The 15,646-nt window shown below is 51.7% G+C and overlaps 1 protein-coding gene across 7 annotated transcripts in view; it reads right to left on the minus strand.

Annotated features, from left to right (window-relative positions):
• Cacna1a (calcium voltage-gated channel subunit alpha1 A) overlaps window positions 1-15,646 on the minus strand; it is a 214,131-nt gene that overhangs the window by 6,349 nt on the left and 192,136 nt on the right. For 6 of the 7 annotated variants that reach the window (XM_060392361.1, XM_060392357.1, XM_060392358.1 and 3 more), the window contains exons 37-43: window positions 13,728-13,824; window positions 10,659-10,764; window positions 3,746-3,853; window positions 3,566-3,666; window positions 788-897; window positions 554-692; window positions 333-446 (exon numbers count right to left, since the gene is read on the minus strand). In XM_060392361.1, the coding sequence (XP_060248344.1) occupies window positions 333-446; window positions 554-692; window positions 788-897; window positions 3,566-3,666; window positions 3,746-3,853; window positions 10,659-10,764; window positions 13,728-13,824 (775 nt within the window). Of the gene's footprint in view, window positions 1-332; window positions 447-553; window positions 693-787; window positions 898-3,565; window positions 3,667-3,745; window positions 3,854-10,658; window positions 10,765-12,859; window positions 12,957-13,727; window positions 13,825-15,646 lie in introns of all 7 variants that reach the window. The other variant, XM_060392356.1, reaches the window with a different exon arrangement.

Consider the following 15,646-nt stretch of genomic DNA (forward strand, 5'->3'; position numbering starts at 1 on the left):
GCTGGCCTGGAACTCCTCTTTCCTCAGCCTCCTGAGTGGGAGACACGTCATATGCTGCCAAGGCAGGGATTCCCAAAGGCATCTGTCAGAACCGGACCCAGCCCTCCCCAAACCCACTCCCTTGCTCTCTGTGCTCCGGAACAGCGGCAGAAAGACACTTGGCACTGACTGCTGTGCTCTGCAAGGGTGCCCCTTCTCTCTCTGGCTCAGGGAGAGGTTAGGAGGGCCAGGCTCTGAGTCAGGAAAGGGTATTCCCCCCTGACCCTACCCAGGCCAGGGTCCCCAAGAGAAAGGCAGAGGGTCCTCAGGCCCAGAACCCTGCAAGCTCTCACCTGGTTCTCTGCTGGGAGGCGGGGCATGGAGGCGGCCCTGGCCTGGCCTTCCATGGGGAGGTAGTGTTCGCTGTCTGAGTAGCCATCCGTACCCATTTCCCGCATCTCCACAGACTGTCAGGCAGAGGGTGAGGTAGGGTGAGTCTGGGGCCTGACTGTGTGCGGAATCTTCTCCGGGACCCCTTCTGCCTGAGCCGCCCAGCCCGGGGAGGGAGCAGCACCTGCGAGTTGGGCTGGTTGCTGGGCATGTCGCTGGGCGGCCCTCGCTCTGGGCTCCAGGTGCCGGTCTTCTGGAACATCTCTTGGGCCCGCTGGGTCACCCAAGATGGGCTCTCCTTCATGCCACTTTCTTGAGCCATCCTGCACCGGGGCAGAGGCCAGAAAGGGTGTGCATCCTCTGGGCCTTGGAAGCTGGAGCCTGACACCCAGCCACAGTTGCCCAGATGGATACTCACAGGCCTCCTCCTGGGTCTAGCTGAGTGGAGGGCAGGGCGTTCTGGCTGGGTCCTCCCTCCTGTGTTGGCGACGGAGGCTCCATGCGCTGGAACATGAGCGGTGTCCGGTTCTGGGACGAGAAGAGAGCAGTGAGTGTAAGGGGGCTGAGGACAGGGGGAGCACCTGCCGGAAGCTGAGGCTGACCCTGTAATGCTGGCAGCCAAACCCAGGGCCTTGTATATGAGGACTACACCACTCCCCAGCCCAACGGGTCCTTCTTGGCACCACGTACACACAGGTAGGTCTGATCTGTCCCTTCTTCCTTCTTTTGAGGGAGGGTCTCTCAAAAGAGTTCTGGCTGTCCTGGAACTCAGACAGATCTGCCTGCCTCTGCTTCCTGGATGCCCTAATTAGCTTTTTTAAAACCTTTTACTTAAACTTACTTATTTTGTGTGCCAGTTTTTGTGCATAGACACATGCCACTGAGAATGGAATTCAGGTCCTTAAGGCCTTTACCCACTGAACTATTTCTCCAGACATTGTTCAACTTTTGACATTGTGACACAATGCTGTCATCTATGAAGTTCATGCTGGAGAGCCATGCAATCAAGTTTTATCTGTGTGTCTTCCGCCCAAATTCATCCATAAACCGTTCATCACCTAACCCTTTACCATTCACACCCCTCCAACCAGAACAGAAATGGCTCTGTGCCTTTCTCTCATGTACAGCCACCAGAGGGCGCCAGCGAGCACCCAGTGGATAGTCCCTTCTGCACTTAGACCCCACTTCTGCTCCCATGTCATTTGGAATAAAAACCAGAGTTCACCCTGCAGTCTTCAGGGTTTAGGCCTGTCCTCTCCAACTCTTGTCTCTTCCCACCCTCTTGCTGTGTTCTGTTACTGTGACCCCATCAATATTTCCCAAACTCCCAAGGCAAAGTCCAGCCCCAGAGCCTTTCTAAAGGCTGCTCTCTCTGCATGGAAAGCTGTTGTGTAACAGTGTCTTCTGAGATTGAAATATTCCACCCTGCAGGGAAGTCCGTTAAGGCACAGGTAAACAACTCTAAATAGCTTAAGGAAGTCCCTGAAACTGACCAGATTCACCTAACTGCTCTTCGCCTGAGTAAGTAATAAAATAGTAACGTCACTCTCAGAGGAAGCAAGCTGCACCAAAGACCCTGAGATAAGAGCGCACCCCTACAAGAAACAGGATGCCTGGAAGAGGTTTAGACCAACCGAGTCACCTGGAAAAGACACTTTCCAACCTGCTGAGCTGCTTGCAGGCTGTTTCTCCAGGTTCCCAGCTGTCGTGAGCTGTCATCCACGCAGGGTGGGTTCTGGTGCTGTGCTGCCGTTGATTCATTTCTGCTTCTTAATTGACCCAACAGAACTCATGGTTCACCATGTTGGACTTTGGTGGCATTTGTACTTTGGTCTGTGGCGGGATCCCTATCTGGGGTGAGTGTTCTTATCTTTCCAGGGAAAGTTCGGTCACACAACAGATGTCTTCCACTGGGTTTAAACCTCTCCATTTCTTTCTGTCTGGTGATCTTGAACTCACAGGGGATCTGCTTGCCTTTGCCTCCCTAGTGGTGGGGCTAAAGGCAATATGCCACCATGTGTGACCCCTCAATTTAAACAAGTGCCCTGTCATTTTATGTGTATGAGTCTTCTACCTGCATGCATATATGTTCACCACTTGTATGCCTGATGCCTGAAGACCCCAGGAGCTAAAGTCACAGATGGCTGTAGGCCACTGTGGTGGTGGCTGGGAACTGAGCACGTGTCCTCTGCAAGAGCATCTGGTGCTCAGCTAAGCCAGCTTTCCCAGCCCCTCTCTTTTCTTTCTTTTCTTTTTTTCCTTCCATTTTCATTCTCTCTTGCTCTCTCTGAGACAGGTTCTCACTATACTATGTTGTCTTGGTATGGCCTAGTGCTCCCTATGTAGCCTTGGCTATCCTGGAACTAGCTCTGTAGCCCAGATGGCCTCAAACTCATAGAGCTCTGCCTGCCTCTGCCTCCCAAGTGCTGATACTAAAGGCATGCACCATCACATCTAGTCTTCAGCTCCCTTAAAAAAATCTTTATCTTGCTGGGACTGGTGGTGCACACCTGGGAGGGATAGGCAGGTGGATCTCTGTGAGTTTGAGGCCAGCCTGGTCTACAGGGTGAGTATAGGACAGCCAAGGCTACACAGGGAAACCCTGTCTTGAAAAAAAAATTATCTTACTATTTTATGTATATGTTTGTGTGTGTGTGTGTATACCACACATGATCAGCTGACCACAGAGGCCAGCGGAGGGCTGGATCCCCTGAAACTGGAGTTACTGGCGGCTGTGCAGTGCCGTGGGGGTGTTGGCAACTGAACCCAGGCTTTGCCAGAGCAGCACTTGCTCTTAGCTCCTACCTGCTGTGCCCCGTCTCCGGTCCCTCTCCTTTCTACCTCAGCTCTTTGCTCAGACCTCACCTCCTCAGGGGGGTGTCCCTGACCATCCACTTGACACCACACATCCTGGCTCTAGCCAATTGGACCCACTTTCCCCAATGGTACTGTTTGCCACTGGGAGGCTGTTGGCATCTCCGGAGCTGGAATGTCCAGCACCTGGGGGCAGGTGTCCCACAGGGCCTGAAGCAGTGACTGGCACAGGTGAACACCAGGCGCCTATTGGTGACTGAAAGTTGTCTAGGCAGGTGTTCCTGAAATGGCCCAGCCTCACCACACTGCTTGTCCCAGCTAGTTTCCATGAAGACAGACAGACCCGGCATCCCATCCCAAGTACCACCAGCAATGGGCATACCTGCTCCTCTCGCATGGCCTGCAGTTTCTTGGCCTTGCTCTGCCGGTAATACTCCATGATCATCATGGCCGCATAGATCTTACCCACCGTGAGGTCCGTGGCTGTGGAAGACAGGTCAGTTCTCACGCAGCCCAGGCCCGTCTCCGAGCCTTCCCTGCCCCTCCCTGGTGTTGCTCTTACACTTGTGAGGTGTGACCAACAGATCCAGGGTCTTCTGAGACAGGTTGGGCCAAATGGCCATCATCTCCTTGCGAAGCTCTGCATCCATTTGCTGCTTGTCAGCTCCGCCTGCAAAGTGGAGCGATATGGGATGAACACCTACAGAGCTGGCCTCGGAGGCGACTGTGGGGCTGCTGCCTGGACCCACAGGCCTGGCTCAGAGGCATAGAAGGGCCAGGATCACCATTCTGGCCTCCACTTACAAACTGTGTTCCTAGGGTTGGCTACCTCCCACTGCCTCATTTTCCCCTCCGTGACACCATAAGGGTGACAGTCATAGCACTTGCCTGGGTGTTTGCTAATCCTTGGGCCAGTACCTTCAGGCCATTACTGTGGCTTTGTTCCCTAGACCCAGGCCAGATTTCAAGTCCATGTATAGGTTGGCATCAGAGTTTTAGGAGAGTTTTGGGTGTTGGGTTGACCTTGCATATATTAGGCAAGAGCTACACCACTGAACCTCACTCAGAATGTCTGAAACAGCACCCTTATTCCACGACTGAGGCAGCTGATGGTGGGACCAGGGAAGTTATCAGTTAGGTTGGAGCATGATCCATCATTGTAACAATTGGCCCCTATTGTGAGGTAGTTAAAAAAAAATTATATATATATATATATATATAAACATACATATATACACACACATATATATATATTAAGTATGTGAATGGGCATGTGTACTTGTGTGGTTCACGTGGAGGTCAGACATGAGACTTGGCGGCCGTTTCTCAGGAGCCATCTGCCATGTTTGTTTAAAGAGGATTTCTCACTGGGCTGGTGTTCACCCACTAGGCTAGGGTGGCTGGAAACGGTGCCCCAGAGTCACTTGTCTCCACCTACCCAATGCCACACAAGTTCTGGTTGTACAGCAAGCACTTTACCACCGAGCTGTCCCAGCCCTGCCTAGTCTTTTTGTAAACTTTTAAAATAGCACTTATTTTTAAATGTAAATAACATTTGTTGTGTGTGTTTTTATGTGTGTGGGCATGTGCAAGTCAGAGGGGTCAGCTTTCCCCATCCACAGTGTGGGTTCCAGGTACCCCATTCAGGTCGCCAGGCTTGTGCTGGTGCTCCAGCCCGATTGGAAAATTTATCTTCTTAGTGACATGTATGCATGTGTGTCTGTGTGCGCACACATGCACACATGATAGGGCCTGCACCCAGGACTTACACATGCTAGGAGAGTACTCTGTTGCTGAGCCACACAACAGCTGTTGTTTGAACAGACAGAACTGGGTATGGTGGCACCTGGCTGTAAACCCTGCACCAGGAGATTGAGGCAGGAGGGTCAGCTGTTCTAGGCCAAACTGTAAAAACAGCTGACTGTTGTAAGCCTGTCATTCTGGCCCTAGGGAGCCTGACACAAAGGGATTGAAAGTTCGTGCCTGGGGCTAAGGAGATGGCTGGGTGGTAGGAGAATGTGCTGTGTGTGAACAAGGACCTCATTTTGGATGCCCAGCAGCCAGGGAAAGAGCTGTGCACAGCTGTAAGCCAGCACTGGAGCGTGTAGGTCCTGGAGACTGCTGGATGCCCGTGCTGCCCGGGTGAGTAGATGTGGCGTAGAATGCTTGGACTTCCAGAATCACAGCTAAAACATGAGCAAGGGGCAAGCAAGAAAGGATGGCACCTGGTGTTGGAAAGATATCTGGCCATGGCACATCCACTCATGGAAGGACACTCATGTTCATGTGTACATACAGCACACATACCACATATAACGCACACATGTAGGGGGAGTGGTGAGAGAGAGAGAGAGAGGATGAAGGAGGAAGAGAAAGCGAGAGACAGAGAATGAATGAATCACAAAATGAGTTCAAAGTTGGCCTGGAGAGTGAGAGCCCGTCTCCAGAGGAAGGGCTGGGACGCAGCTCAGCTGGTAAAGCGCTTGCTTTTCATACCCAGGTCCCTGGGTTCCATCCCCAGCACCCAAAATAAAGAAATACAAACTAAAAATCAGATACTTCCTTGCCTAGAACATACAAGGACTTGGGTTCTAATGCCAAAGTGGGGGGGGGGGAGAGAAAGAAAAGAAAAGAGGGGAATGTTTAATGTGGTGTTGAGAGGTGAGAGGCATGATTTTTTGATTTTTCAAGACAAGGTTTCTCTGTGTAGCCTTGGCTGTCCTGGACTCGCTTTGCAATAGAACAGGCTGGTCTCTTAATTCACAGAGATCCACCTGCCTGGGCCTTCCTGAGTGCTGGGATTCCAGGCGTGCACTATCGTGCCCAGTAGGCCTAATGTTCATGGCATCTCTGTGATTAGATCCTGGTAACGACAGAACAAAGAAGAGGCCAGCACGTTCCCTCTGTCCCCCCATGCCACTCTGTACTGGGACTGTCATGAGCGATGTGCCTCATGGTCTTGACCGTTCCGAACCACAAAGCAAACAGACCTCTTTTGTTAAACCATATCCAGTTTGCGCTACAGGAGCCTAGGCCCCTGGTACGCCTGACAGAGGCTGCCAACCCTCTCCGCCCTAGCCCCAGACCATAGAACGTGACCTTTGTTGTGGCATGTCTCCAGTCCCACGTCCCAGCCACTGGGCCACTGAGGCTCAGGTTGGGACGGCAGGACTGTAATGTGGCAGGACGAGAGGCTGCGGTGTGAGCACAGTGACCTGCTACCTGGAGGATTCAGCAAGAGTGTGGGGACCCTCCATGCTTGCATTTACTCTGTCAGCCAAGGCTGCCGACAGGAAGGCCAGCGAGTCTTTCCCAGGCCCATTCTTTTGTTGGTGTTTTGAAGAAGGTGTTACTAAACAACCAGGCTGCCCTGGAACTGACAATCCTTCTGCCTCAGCCTGTCCAGTCTGTTCTCACCAGTGTGTGCCATGGCACCTAGCTTCCTCAGGCTCAGGGACTCTGATACAGCACCCAGATCCACAAGCAGGAGACAGACAGCAGGAAATGACCTGGTTTGGCTTGAGCCATGCAAACCTTGGGACTGTTACAGTGACAGCCCTCTTCATCACCACAGCACTTGTGTGGCCCCCTGGAGCAGGAGTGACTGACGTTCCTGACACTGGAGGCTCAGTTTCCTAGTTAGCTTTAATTGTCAGTTTTCTAAATAATTTGTTTTATTTTATGTGTGAAGGTGTCAGATCCCTTGGAGTTGGTGGTATAGACAGTTGCGAGCTGCCACATGGGTGCTGGGAATTGAACCCAGGTCCATTTGGAAGAGTGGACAGTGCTCTTAACCACTGAGCCATACTCTCCAGCCCCCTTAATTGTCAACTTGACACGGAAGAGAATCACCTGAGAGGAGTCTCAACCCAGGGTTTACCCAGGTAAGATTGGCCTGGGGCATGTCTGTGGCGATTTGTTTTGATTGTTAACTGGTTAAGAAGGCTCAGCTCACTGTGGGTGGAACAATCCCTGGGCAGGTGGTCCTGGCTGAATAAGGAAGCTACCTAAGGGCTGGGGGGTCTGCTCAGTGGTTGACAGCACTTGTTGCTCTTGTGGGGAGCCCAGGTTCAACCCCTGCGCCCACTCGGCAGCCCGTGCCCATCTGCAGCTCCGGGCCCAGGGTATCCGACACCCTCTCTGACCACTGCTGGCAGGTGGTACATGCAACAAGCAAGTGAAAGACTCACACACTCATACGCATAAAATAAATAAAATAAGCCAAATTATAAAAAAAAAAAAAAGACTTTGAAAAAAGAGAGGAGGCTAGCTAAGGTCTGGAGACATGGCTCAGTAGAATTCTTTATTTAGCCATGGACACACTAGAATTCACTCTGTTGACCAGGCTGGCTTCAAAGTCACAGAGATCCACCTGCCTGAATGTTGGGATCAAAGGCATGAGCCACTACCATCTGGCTTGCTGTTATTTTTCAAGAGGGTCTCACTATGTAGCCCTGGCTAGCCTGGAATTTGCTATGTAGACCAGGATGACCTCAAACTCACAGGTCCAGGTGCCTCTGCTTCCCAAATTCTGGGACTAAAGGTGTGTGCCACCACGCCTGAGTTGTTTGTTTTTGAAAGATTTTATTTATTTTTATTTTGTGTAGATGATTTGCCTGTTTGCATGAATGTATGTGCACAGTGTGCATTTCTGGTGCCTGTGGAGGCCAGAAGAGGGTGTCAGATCCCCTGGAACTGGAAATAAAGGTTTGACTCAAACCTTTAAGGTGTTCTGCAAGAACAGCAGGTGCTCTTAACTGCTGAGCCGTCTCTCCAGGTATTTTAAAGTTGCTTTTTGTTTGTTTTGTTAACACAGGAGCTGCAGGTGTGTGCAGCAATGCTGGTGTGTGTGTGTGTGTGTGTGTGTGTACCCATATTCGCCCTTCAGTGCACGCTGGGGGTTTGCAGGTCCTCATGCTTGCATGGCAAATACTTTTATTCACTGAGCCATCTCTCCTGCCACAACGCTTGTGTTTTACATCATGGAACTTGTATTTTGCATGTGGCACAGCCTGCTGACACAAAAAGACTGATGTTCACAGAGGTTGAAGTCAAGGCTCAGAGTAATGGCTGGAGAGGTGGCAATTTCAGTCTGTAGGATGTGACAGTCCTACTTGACATTACAAACACAAACACGCCCTTCTGTTTTCTTGGGCAGAGGCAGGCAGCAGTAATGTGGGGAGAACCTGGGTTTTACTTTTTTATTTTTCTGAGACAGGGTTTCTTTGTGTAGCCTAAGCTGTTCTGAACTGGATTTGTAGATCAGGCTGGCCTTGAACTCACAGAGATCAGCCTGCTTCTGCCTCCCAAGTGCTGGGACTAAAGGCATGCACCACCACCACCTCCCTGCTCACATCCCTAAAAGTCGTCTGTCAGCACTGAGGAGAAAGGACCAGCACAGAACTGAAGAGAGAACAGGGCAGCCTGTTCAGCTGGAGGCTAAGAGCATCAAATAGAAGAGATGATGACATTTCTAATTTACAAGAAACTAAGGGAGCATTAGAGATCATATCAACACTTAAAAAAAGAGGGGACCCAGCTGGCACTGGCATTCTGCAGAGGCAGGAGAATCTCTGAGTTTGAGGCCAGCCTGGTCTACAGAGCAAGTTCCAAGTCAGCCAGGGCTACACAGAGAAACCCTGCCTCAAATAAATGAATAAGTAAACAAACAAACAAATTGTAATAAATAAATTAATTAAAAAATAAGAAATAGAGGAAGAGATGTCATAAAATGAGAAATAAATGAGAAAAGAATAAAGGTTGTTCATGAATTGAAGATGGAGCCTGAGGAGTCTGTCTAGCTTTCCTCAGCTGACCACCCTTGTCTCTTCTCCTCTCATCCAGCCTCCTCCTCACTCTCCTCTGATCTCCAAATAAACAAAACCTGTTTCAAAGAAAAAGGTTGTAGAACCTAGAGAGGAGGATAGAGAGGAGGAGGCTGTGCTCTCTGGGGTCTCTTGAGAGCAGCCAGAACCCTCACGTATTTAAAAAAATTACATTTATTCCTGTGTGTGTGTGTGTGTGTGTGTGTGTGTGGCTGTGTATGCCACACACACACACTTAAGGTCATTTTCTTGTGCTTCCAGAGTGACAGGATCCTCAGGACTTGCTATGCTGGGATGGCTGGGGTTTGGTGGGGTCCTATGACCCTGGGTTTTGTTGCTAGTGTTCTTGCGATGTGACCTGTAGCCTTTGGTTGACTGTGTTATTAGCAGGCCTGGTGGTCTCTTGTAACAGGTCTCTGGGGTCTCTAGGTGCTCGTGGTCCCAATGGCTGCTTTCCTGTTTTCCTGCTGCTCACTGTGTCCTACTTCCCCTGCACACCCCACACCAGGTTTCTAGGCCTGCTCCATTTTCCAGGACCCACCCTGATCTGCGGCCCCCTGAAAACAGCACGGGTCAGGGAACAGCAGGTGACAGACCCCCCCCCCAATCTATTGGCCTGCTACAGCCTGCAGCAGCAGTGGCCAGGGCTGCCCAGGGCCCTCTGTGCTCCACTTTCTCTGAGCGCCCCACACTCCAGTTCCCCAGCCTGTCCCGTTTCCCAGGACCCACCCCGACCTGCGACCCCCCTCTCCCCACAGACCAGCATGGATCAGGGAGCAGCAGTTCCCAGGCCTTCGACATTTCCCAGGACCCACCCCAACTGGGGAGCCACAGCACACATAAGGAAGGGAGAAAACAACTTTTAGCAACTGAAGGAAGGTCCTCAGGACTTGGTGGCAAGTGCTGGCCACTTGCCAGCCTGTCTCTTCTTTATAAAGTGCATGGTCCCAGCTAGTTCATGACCAGTAACAATGGCTAGGTTCGTGCAGGCCCCCAACCTGCTGCATTCCCCTCGGTTGTCTCTATAGACTAGGAGCCATCTTTCCAACGTGACCTAGAGCAAATCCTACCTGTTTTTGTTTTTTTCTTTTCCGAGGCACGTTTCTTTCTCTCTGTGTACCTAGAACTCACTCTATAGACCAGGCTGGCCTGGACTTGAACTCAGAGAGATCTGCCTGCCTCTGTCTCCAGAGTGCTGTGATTAAATGTGTGCATCACCACTTCCTGGCCAGACCCTACCTCTTTTCTCTGGTCCCTGGGGGCGTCTCCTCATTCAAAGGCCAAGTCAGCTCAGCAGGGCCCCCTGCGGTTCCTACTCTTCCCTTCCCTTATTCCTACCTCTCAGGGCTTTTACACACAGGCTGGCCTGAGCCTGGGGTTCTTTTTCCTGCTGTGTCCACATAACTGGTTATTCCACCACTCAGAGACTTGGGAGAGTGCGGGCTCTCCTTTGTAAGCGGAAGCTGCTGCACCCTTTTGGTGGAATAGTGTCTGGCGCACTTGAACTATGTTTCCACAGATGCGAGAATGAAGACACGGACAAGGGCAGTGGTCCCTCTGACAACCCACCAGGAGTGGGAGCCCCTGGCTGCCCCTGCTTTCCCCTCCAAGGCACAGTGCACCCAACCCCAGGTCTGGAGCTTGCCTTACCCTTGGCAATCTTGATATCCAGGGCGGTTCGGATCAGTGCCATCAGGGTGGAGTTGAAGTGGACCGTATTGTCATCTGCTACGGGCAGGTCCATCCGAAGAAGTCTCTATGGAAGACCCCGGGTGAAGACAGTCATTCTTGGGCCCTGCCAGCATCTTGCAATCTAAATTCACCTGACCCAGGGAGCGCCGGGAAGAACTCTGAAGTCCAGGCAACCTCCTCTTTGGTCACCATGCCAGCACAGAATTTCTCATTTCCCCTGCATGGAGCAACAAAAGGTTCTCCATGCTGCTGATCCCACCTTGCCCCCTTTATTTATTTATTTATTTTGAGGTCACGGTCTTGCTAGTAGCCAATGCTGTCCTTGGAAATCATGACAATCCTCCTGCCTTGCCTTCCTGCACAGCTGGAATGCCAGGGCCTGCCACCATTTCCGGCCCAATCTGTTTCTTTCAGTTTGAAATCCCACCTGTGGGACCTGAGGTGCAGGGGTCCAGAGCTGTTGCCCCAGATTCTTGCCCTGCCCCAGAGTTCTTCTCAAAAGCTCCCCTTCACTTCCACCCAAAGAGAAAGAGCAGAAGGCAGATGACAGCAGCATGTGCGTGCAGCAGCCTTGCGGTGGGGTCCACGGCCACAGCCGCCGCTCCCTGCCCCCACCCCCGGCTCTGCCCAGAATGGGCAGATGATAGGCACCCAGCCGCAGCATTCCATCCTCAGAAGCGGCAGGCACCTCCCCACGCAGGCCCCTCGTGGACATGCAGCGAGGCCTACACAGAGCAGAACAAACGGGCACATGCAGACGGAATCTCGAGACTCATTCATAGCTCCGTGGGAAGTGACTGTTGGGGCTCGCCAGGTCATGGCTGTCTGTGCAGTAGCGGGGAGAGGGGACGAGGGGCGTTCCTGAGGCCCAGGGAAGGGATTCTGTGTCCCAGATGGGGGTCCTGTCCTGCTTGGTGGCTTGGGAAGGGGAAATGTTGGGCTTTGGTGTGCCACAGGCTTGGGAGGATGTTAAGGGCACGCCTGGGGCTCGCCAGGGGATTCACAGAGCAGGGAAACAGTAGGGAAGACAGTCAACCAAGGCTAAGGCAGGAGTGGGATGTTGGAGTGGGCAGGGAGGGAGGCCGCTGTGTGGGGCAGGTGTGTGCTACACAAAGGGCTCTGGAGCTTAGAAACCACAGACTACAGGGAGGAAAGTGTGTTCTCTGTAACACGCTTTCCCAGCAGTGTCCTGTAGAAAACATGCTCCTTTAAATGTACACAAAACTGCCTCAGGGAGCATGGTGGCTTCATACGAGATTCAGGCTAGGAGGGACTTTTGTGGGAAGAGGCTGAAATCTGGGAGGGAGAGGGAAACAGCCACAATGGGCTTGGAATAGCACTGAAAGGAGAGGGAGATGGAGGTGGATGGGAAGGTAGGGATGAGGAGTCACTTCTGGGGCGTGGGGTTTGAAGGTCATCCCTGGCCAGCTCGAGGATGAACTGAGGGAGCAGATGTCCTCCAGGGCCGGGGGAGATTCCAAGACAGAAGTCTAGAGGAGCAGCAGTCTCCTCACTCCCTCAGCTGGCATACACCCCCCCCACCCCCACGCCCAGGCCCCTCCAAGGCAGCGTGCAAGGCCTGATTTGGTGCACCGCGTTCGGGGTCAGGGCAGCTGCAGCCCTCCTGCTTGCTCTGAAACAATGGAGTGGAGAGGCATGTTGGGGCACCTTGGGTAGATGGGTGGCATGGTTCAGGCACTGGGGAGACATCTCCAGGGCAAAGGGAGGATGGGGTGCTCAGCTGTAGGAGGTGTCAGATCCCCCCCGGGCCCTAAGTCAGAGGTCAGCTTCAGATGTGTGTGTGAGGGCTTAAGGGAACAAGGTATAAAACACAGTCTGGCCTGGGCCTGGGGTGTGTTTCTGGACAGGCAGAGAAGTACAATTTGGCTCCCCAGGGGGTCATATGGGTGCTGGGGCATTAGAGCAGTCCCTCCCCCTCCCCGTGGCTTGTTGGCCATAATGGAGTCTCAAAACACTTAGACACTCATCAGAAAGGACACAGTGCGCTGCTGAGAGTCGAGGGATGCTCATGACTCAGTTACTCGAGAAAAGAAAAAAGAAAAAAGAAGAGGAATGTTGGCAGAAGACTCGCTGGGTATTGTGGTTACCACCGAAAAATCCCCAGCTCTGGGACATCGGTGTTGGCAAAGATAGACTACCTTGTAAGCCACTCTGGCCGGGCACTTCTTCCCCAGACCCAGGGGTGGGGACATGTGTCTCAGCATCTGATACATGTCCGGGTAAGGCATGCGACCCCTGGCAGCACCAAAAACAAAAAACAGGAGGGGTGGGTGGGCAGAGAACCAAAAGGGTGAGGGGAGAGGGGGAGAGAAACAGAAAAAGAAGAAAAAAAGAAGAAAAAAAAAACCACACGAGCCGAAAAAATAGAGAAAGGCAGAGAACAATAAAATAGATATTTCAAATAAATGGAAAAGAGGAGAAAAATGGAAGAAAAGGTAATTAAAAATGATTATTTCACTGCTTACAAGCAGGCAGAGAGAGAGAGAGAAAAGAGAAACAGTCAGATTCCACCTGGGCTCCAAGCTGTGGCTCGGGTGGGCGCAGAGCTGGAGGGCCCTACTGTTCAAGGGGCCAAGTGCTCTGGTTTAGCTGAGGCTGGTCTCTGAGGGGGCCTGGGTGAGTGAGAGGAGCTAGCACAGGGCATGGCGGGTGGAAAGGAGGGCTGGAGGCTTCGGGAGGCGGGGAGTGGTGAGGAGAGAGTGGGGGTAGGGAAATGCAAAATTACAACTCCCCCAAGGGATGCGTCTGATGTGGGGGTGTCATTGAGACCACGGGATGGGCAGCTTCAGCTAAGAGCAAGCACAGATGTTCAGAGGGAAAGAGGGGCACGTCCCATGCTTCGTGGAGTCTGCATGGCCGCATTCTGGAGGCTAAGAGTCTGCTAGTTTAATGCAAGAGAGAAATGGCTCTGTTTTTTGAGAAATATATATATATGAAATATATATATGGAAGACCCCAAGCCACACTCATTCAATCGATGCTAGCAGGTTTTAGTGGAAATCAAACCTTGCAAGCAACCCTATGAGGACATTTCTTGCCTAAGCCGAGAGGGGGCGATATTACTCGCAATAAACTGTACATGTCCTTATAGTGAATGCGGCCGCTGAAAGGAGAAGAGAGGGGTTAGTGGAGGTCTGGGCTGGGCCCCACGAGAAGGGCTCCCGAAGCACACAGTGAGAGCAAGGTGATGAGACCGAGGCCTCCTTATTTGAAAGCGTGGGAACCTTGGATAAGTAAGGGGTTAGATGCATTTACGGACACTTGTGCACCCCCCCTCAGGGACAGAGGCTTTTTTGGGGAAGGGGGACGCTGCAGGGTCTAGGCTCTCCACCCAGGATTCCTCTGCATCTCTGTCCTTTGCCAGCTACATGGGCTACACTGGTGTGGGTGGGTATGTGGCCTAGAGGAGGGGCAGCATCCCACTGCAGTGACCTAAAATCAAAAAGGAAGAGTTAAAAGGGCCCCAAACCCACCCCAGCCACATGCTTTGCCCAACCCTGTCTGACTCAAGGAGGGCTTGTCTTGACTGCAGCCGTGGGAGAGACACACAGCTCTCTCTATTTCCTTGCGGGCCTCTCCTCCAGGGCTGAGGCCAGCGGAGGCAATGCACAGACTGCTCGTGCCTCCCCTCCTCTGCAGTAATGCTCCTGCTGGCTGCACCCAGCAGGAACTAGAATCCTGCCCCGGAGAGCTTCACGAGGTCACAGACACCCCCCCCCCCTCGGCTTGCCAGAGAGCATGCGCTTCTGTGTGTGTGTGTGTGTGTGTGTGTGTGTGTGTGTGTGTGTGATAGGGAAACTCAACCTTGCCATCATCAACAGGTTGCAGGCCCCACCCTTTCCTGTGTAATCTGCTCTAAGGCTTTTGTTTTGTTTTTCAAGGTGTGGGAGGTGGAACTAAGAGCCACAAATATGCTAGGCAAGACTCTACCACCAGGTCACATCCGTGACATAGTTTTTTTAATAAAAATTTTTATTATTTACTTAGGTACATGTACGTGGATACCCAGAGGCCAGAGGAGGCCTAAGATCTCCCTGAGCCGGAGTTACAGACATGGTTAGCCACCATGTGGGTGCTGGGAACTGAACCTGGGTCCTCCACTAGGGCAGCAAGTGCTTTTAACCACTCAGTCATCTCTCTAGCCCTATATTTTTTATTTTAATTTTAAGAAAGGCTTATTTTCACCTTCTGACTTTTTTGTTTTGATTCTAGTTTTTTGTTGTTGTTGTTGTTTTTGAGATAGGATTTCACCATCTGGCTCTGAAAAGCAGCATATGACCTTAACCACTGAGCCATCTCTCCAGTCCCATTTTTTGATTAAGAAACTACATTTAGTGTATGTGATGGTTTGAATAGATATGGACCCTATAGACCGATGTATTTGAATGCTTGCCCATTGGGAGTGGCACTACTAGGAGGTGTGGCCTTGTTGGAGAAAGCGTGTCACTGAGGAGGTGGACTTTCAGGTTATATATGCCCAAGCTACACCAAGTCTCCCAGTATTCTCCTGCTGCTGTGCAACTCTCGGCTCCTCCAGCACCATGTCTGCCTGCACGCTGCCATGTTCCCGCCATGATGATAATGGACTAAACCTGAACCGTAAACCAGCCGCAATTAAGTGTTTTTCTTTTTAAGAGTTGCCTTGGTCATTGTGTCTCTTCACAGCAATAAAACCCTAACTAAGGCTGCGTGTGTGTGTGTGTGTGTGTGTGCAGGTGTGAGAACAACTTGTGGGAACTGCTTCTCACCATATGGGTGGGTACCAGGGATTGAACTCAGGTAGTCAGGCCAGGTAGCAACCGCCTTTACACACTGAACCATCTTGCTAGCTCTAAAATTTTGTTTTGAAGTGGGTAATGGATCTCAAACTCCTGATCCTCCTGCCTCAGTCTCCTAAAAGCTGATTATAATAGTACACCACCATG

The sequence above is a fragment of the Meriones unguiculatus genome, chromosome 10, assembly GCF_030254825.1.
Source record: "Meriones unguiculatus strain TT.TT164.6M chromosome 10, Bangor_MerUng_6.1, whole genome shotgun sequence".
NCBI lineage: Eukaryota > Metazoa > Chordata > Mammalia > Rodentia > Muridae > Meriones > Meriones unguiculatus.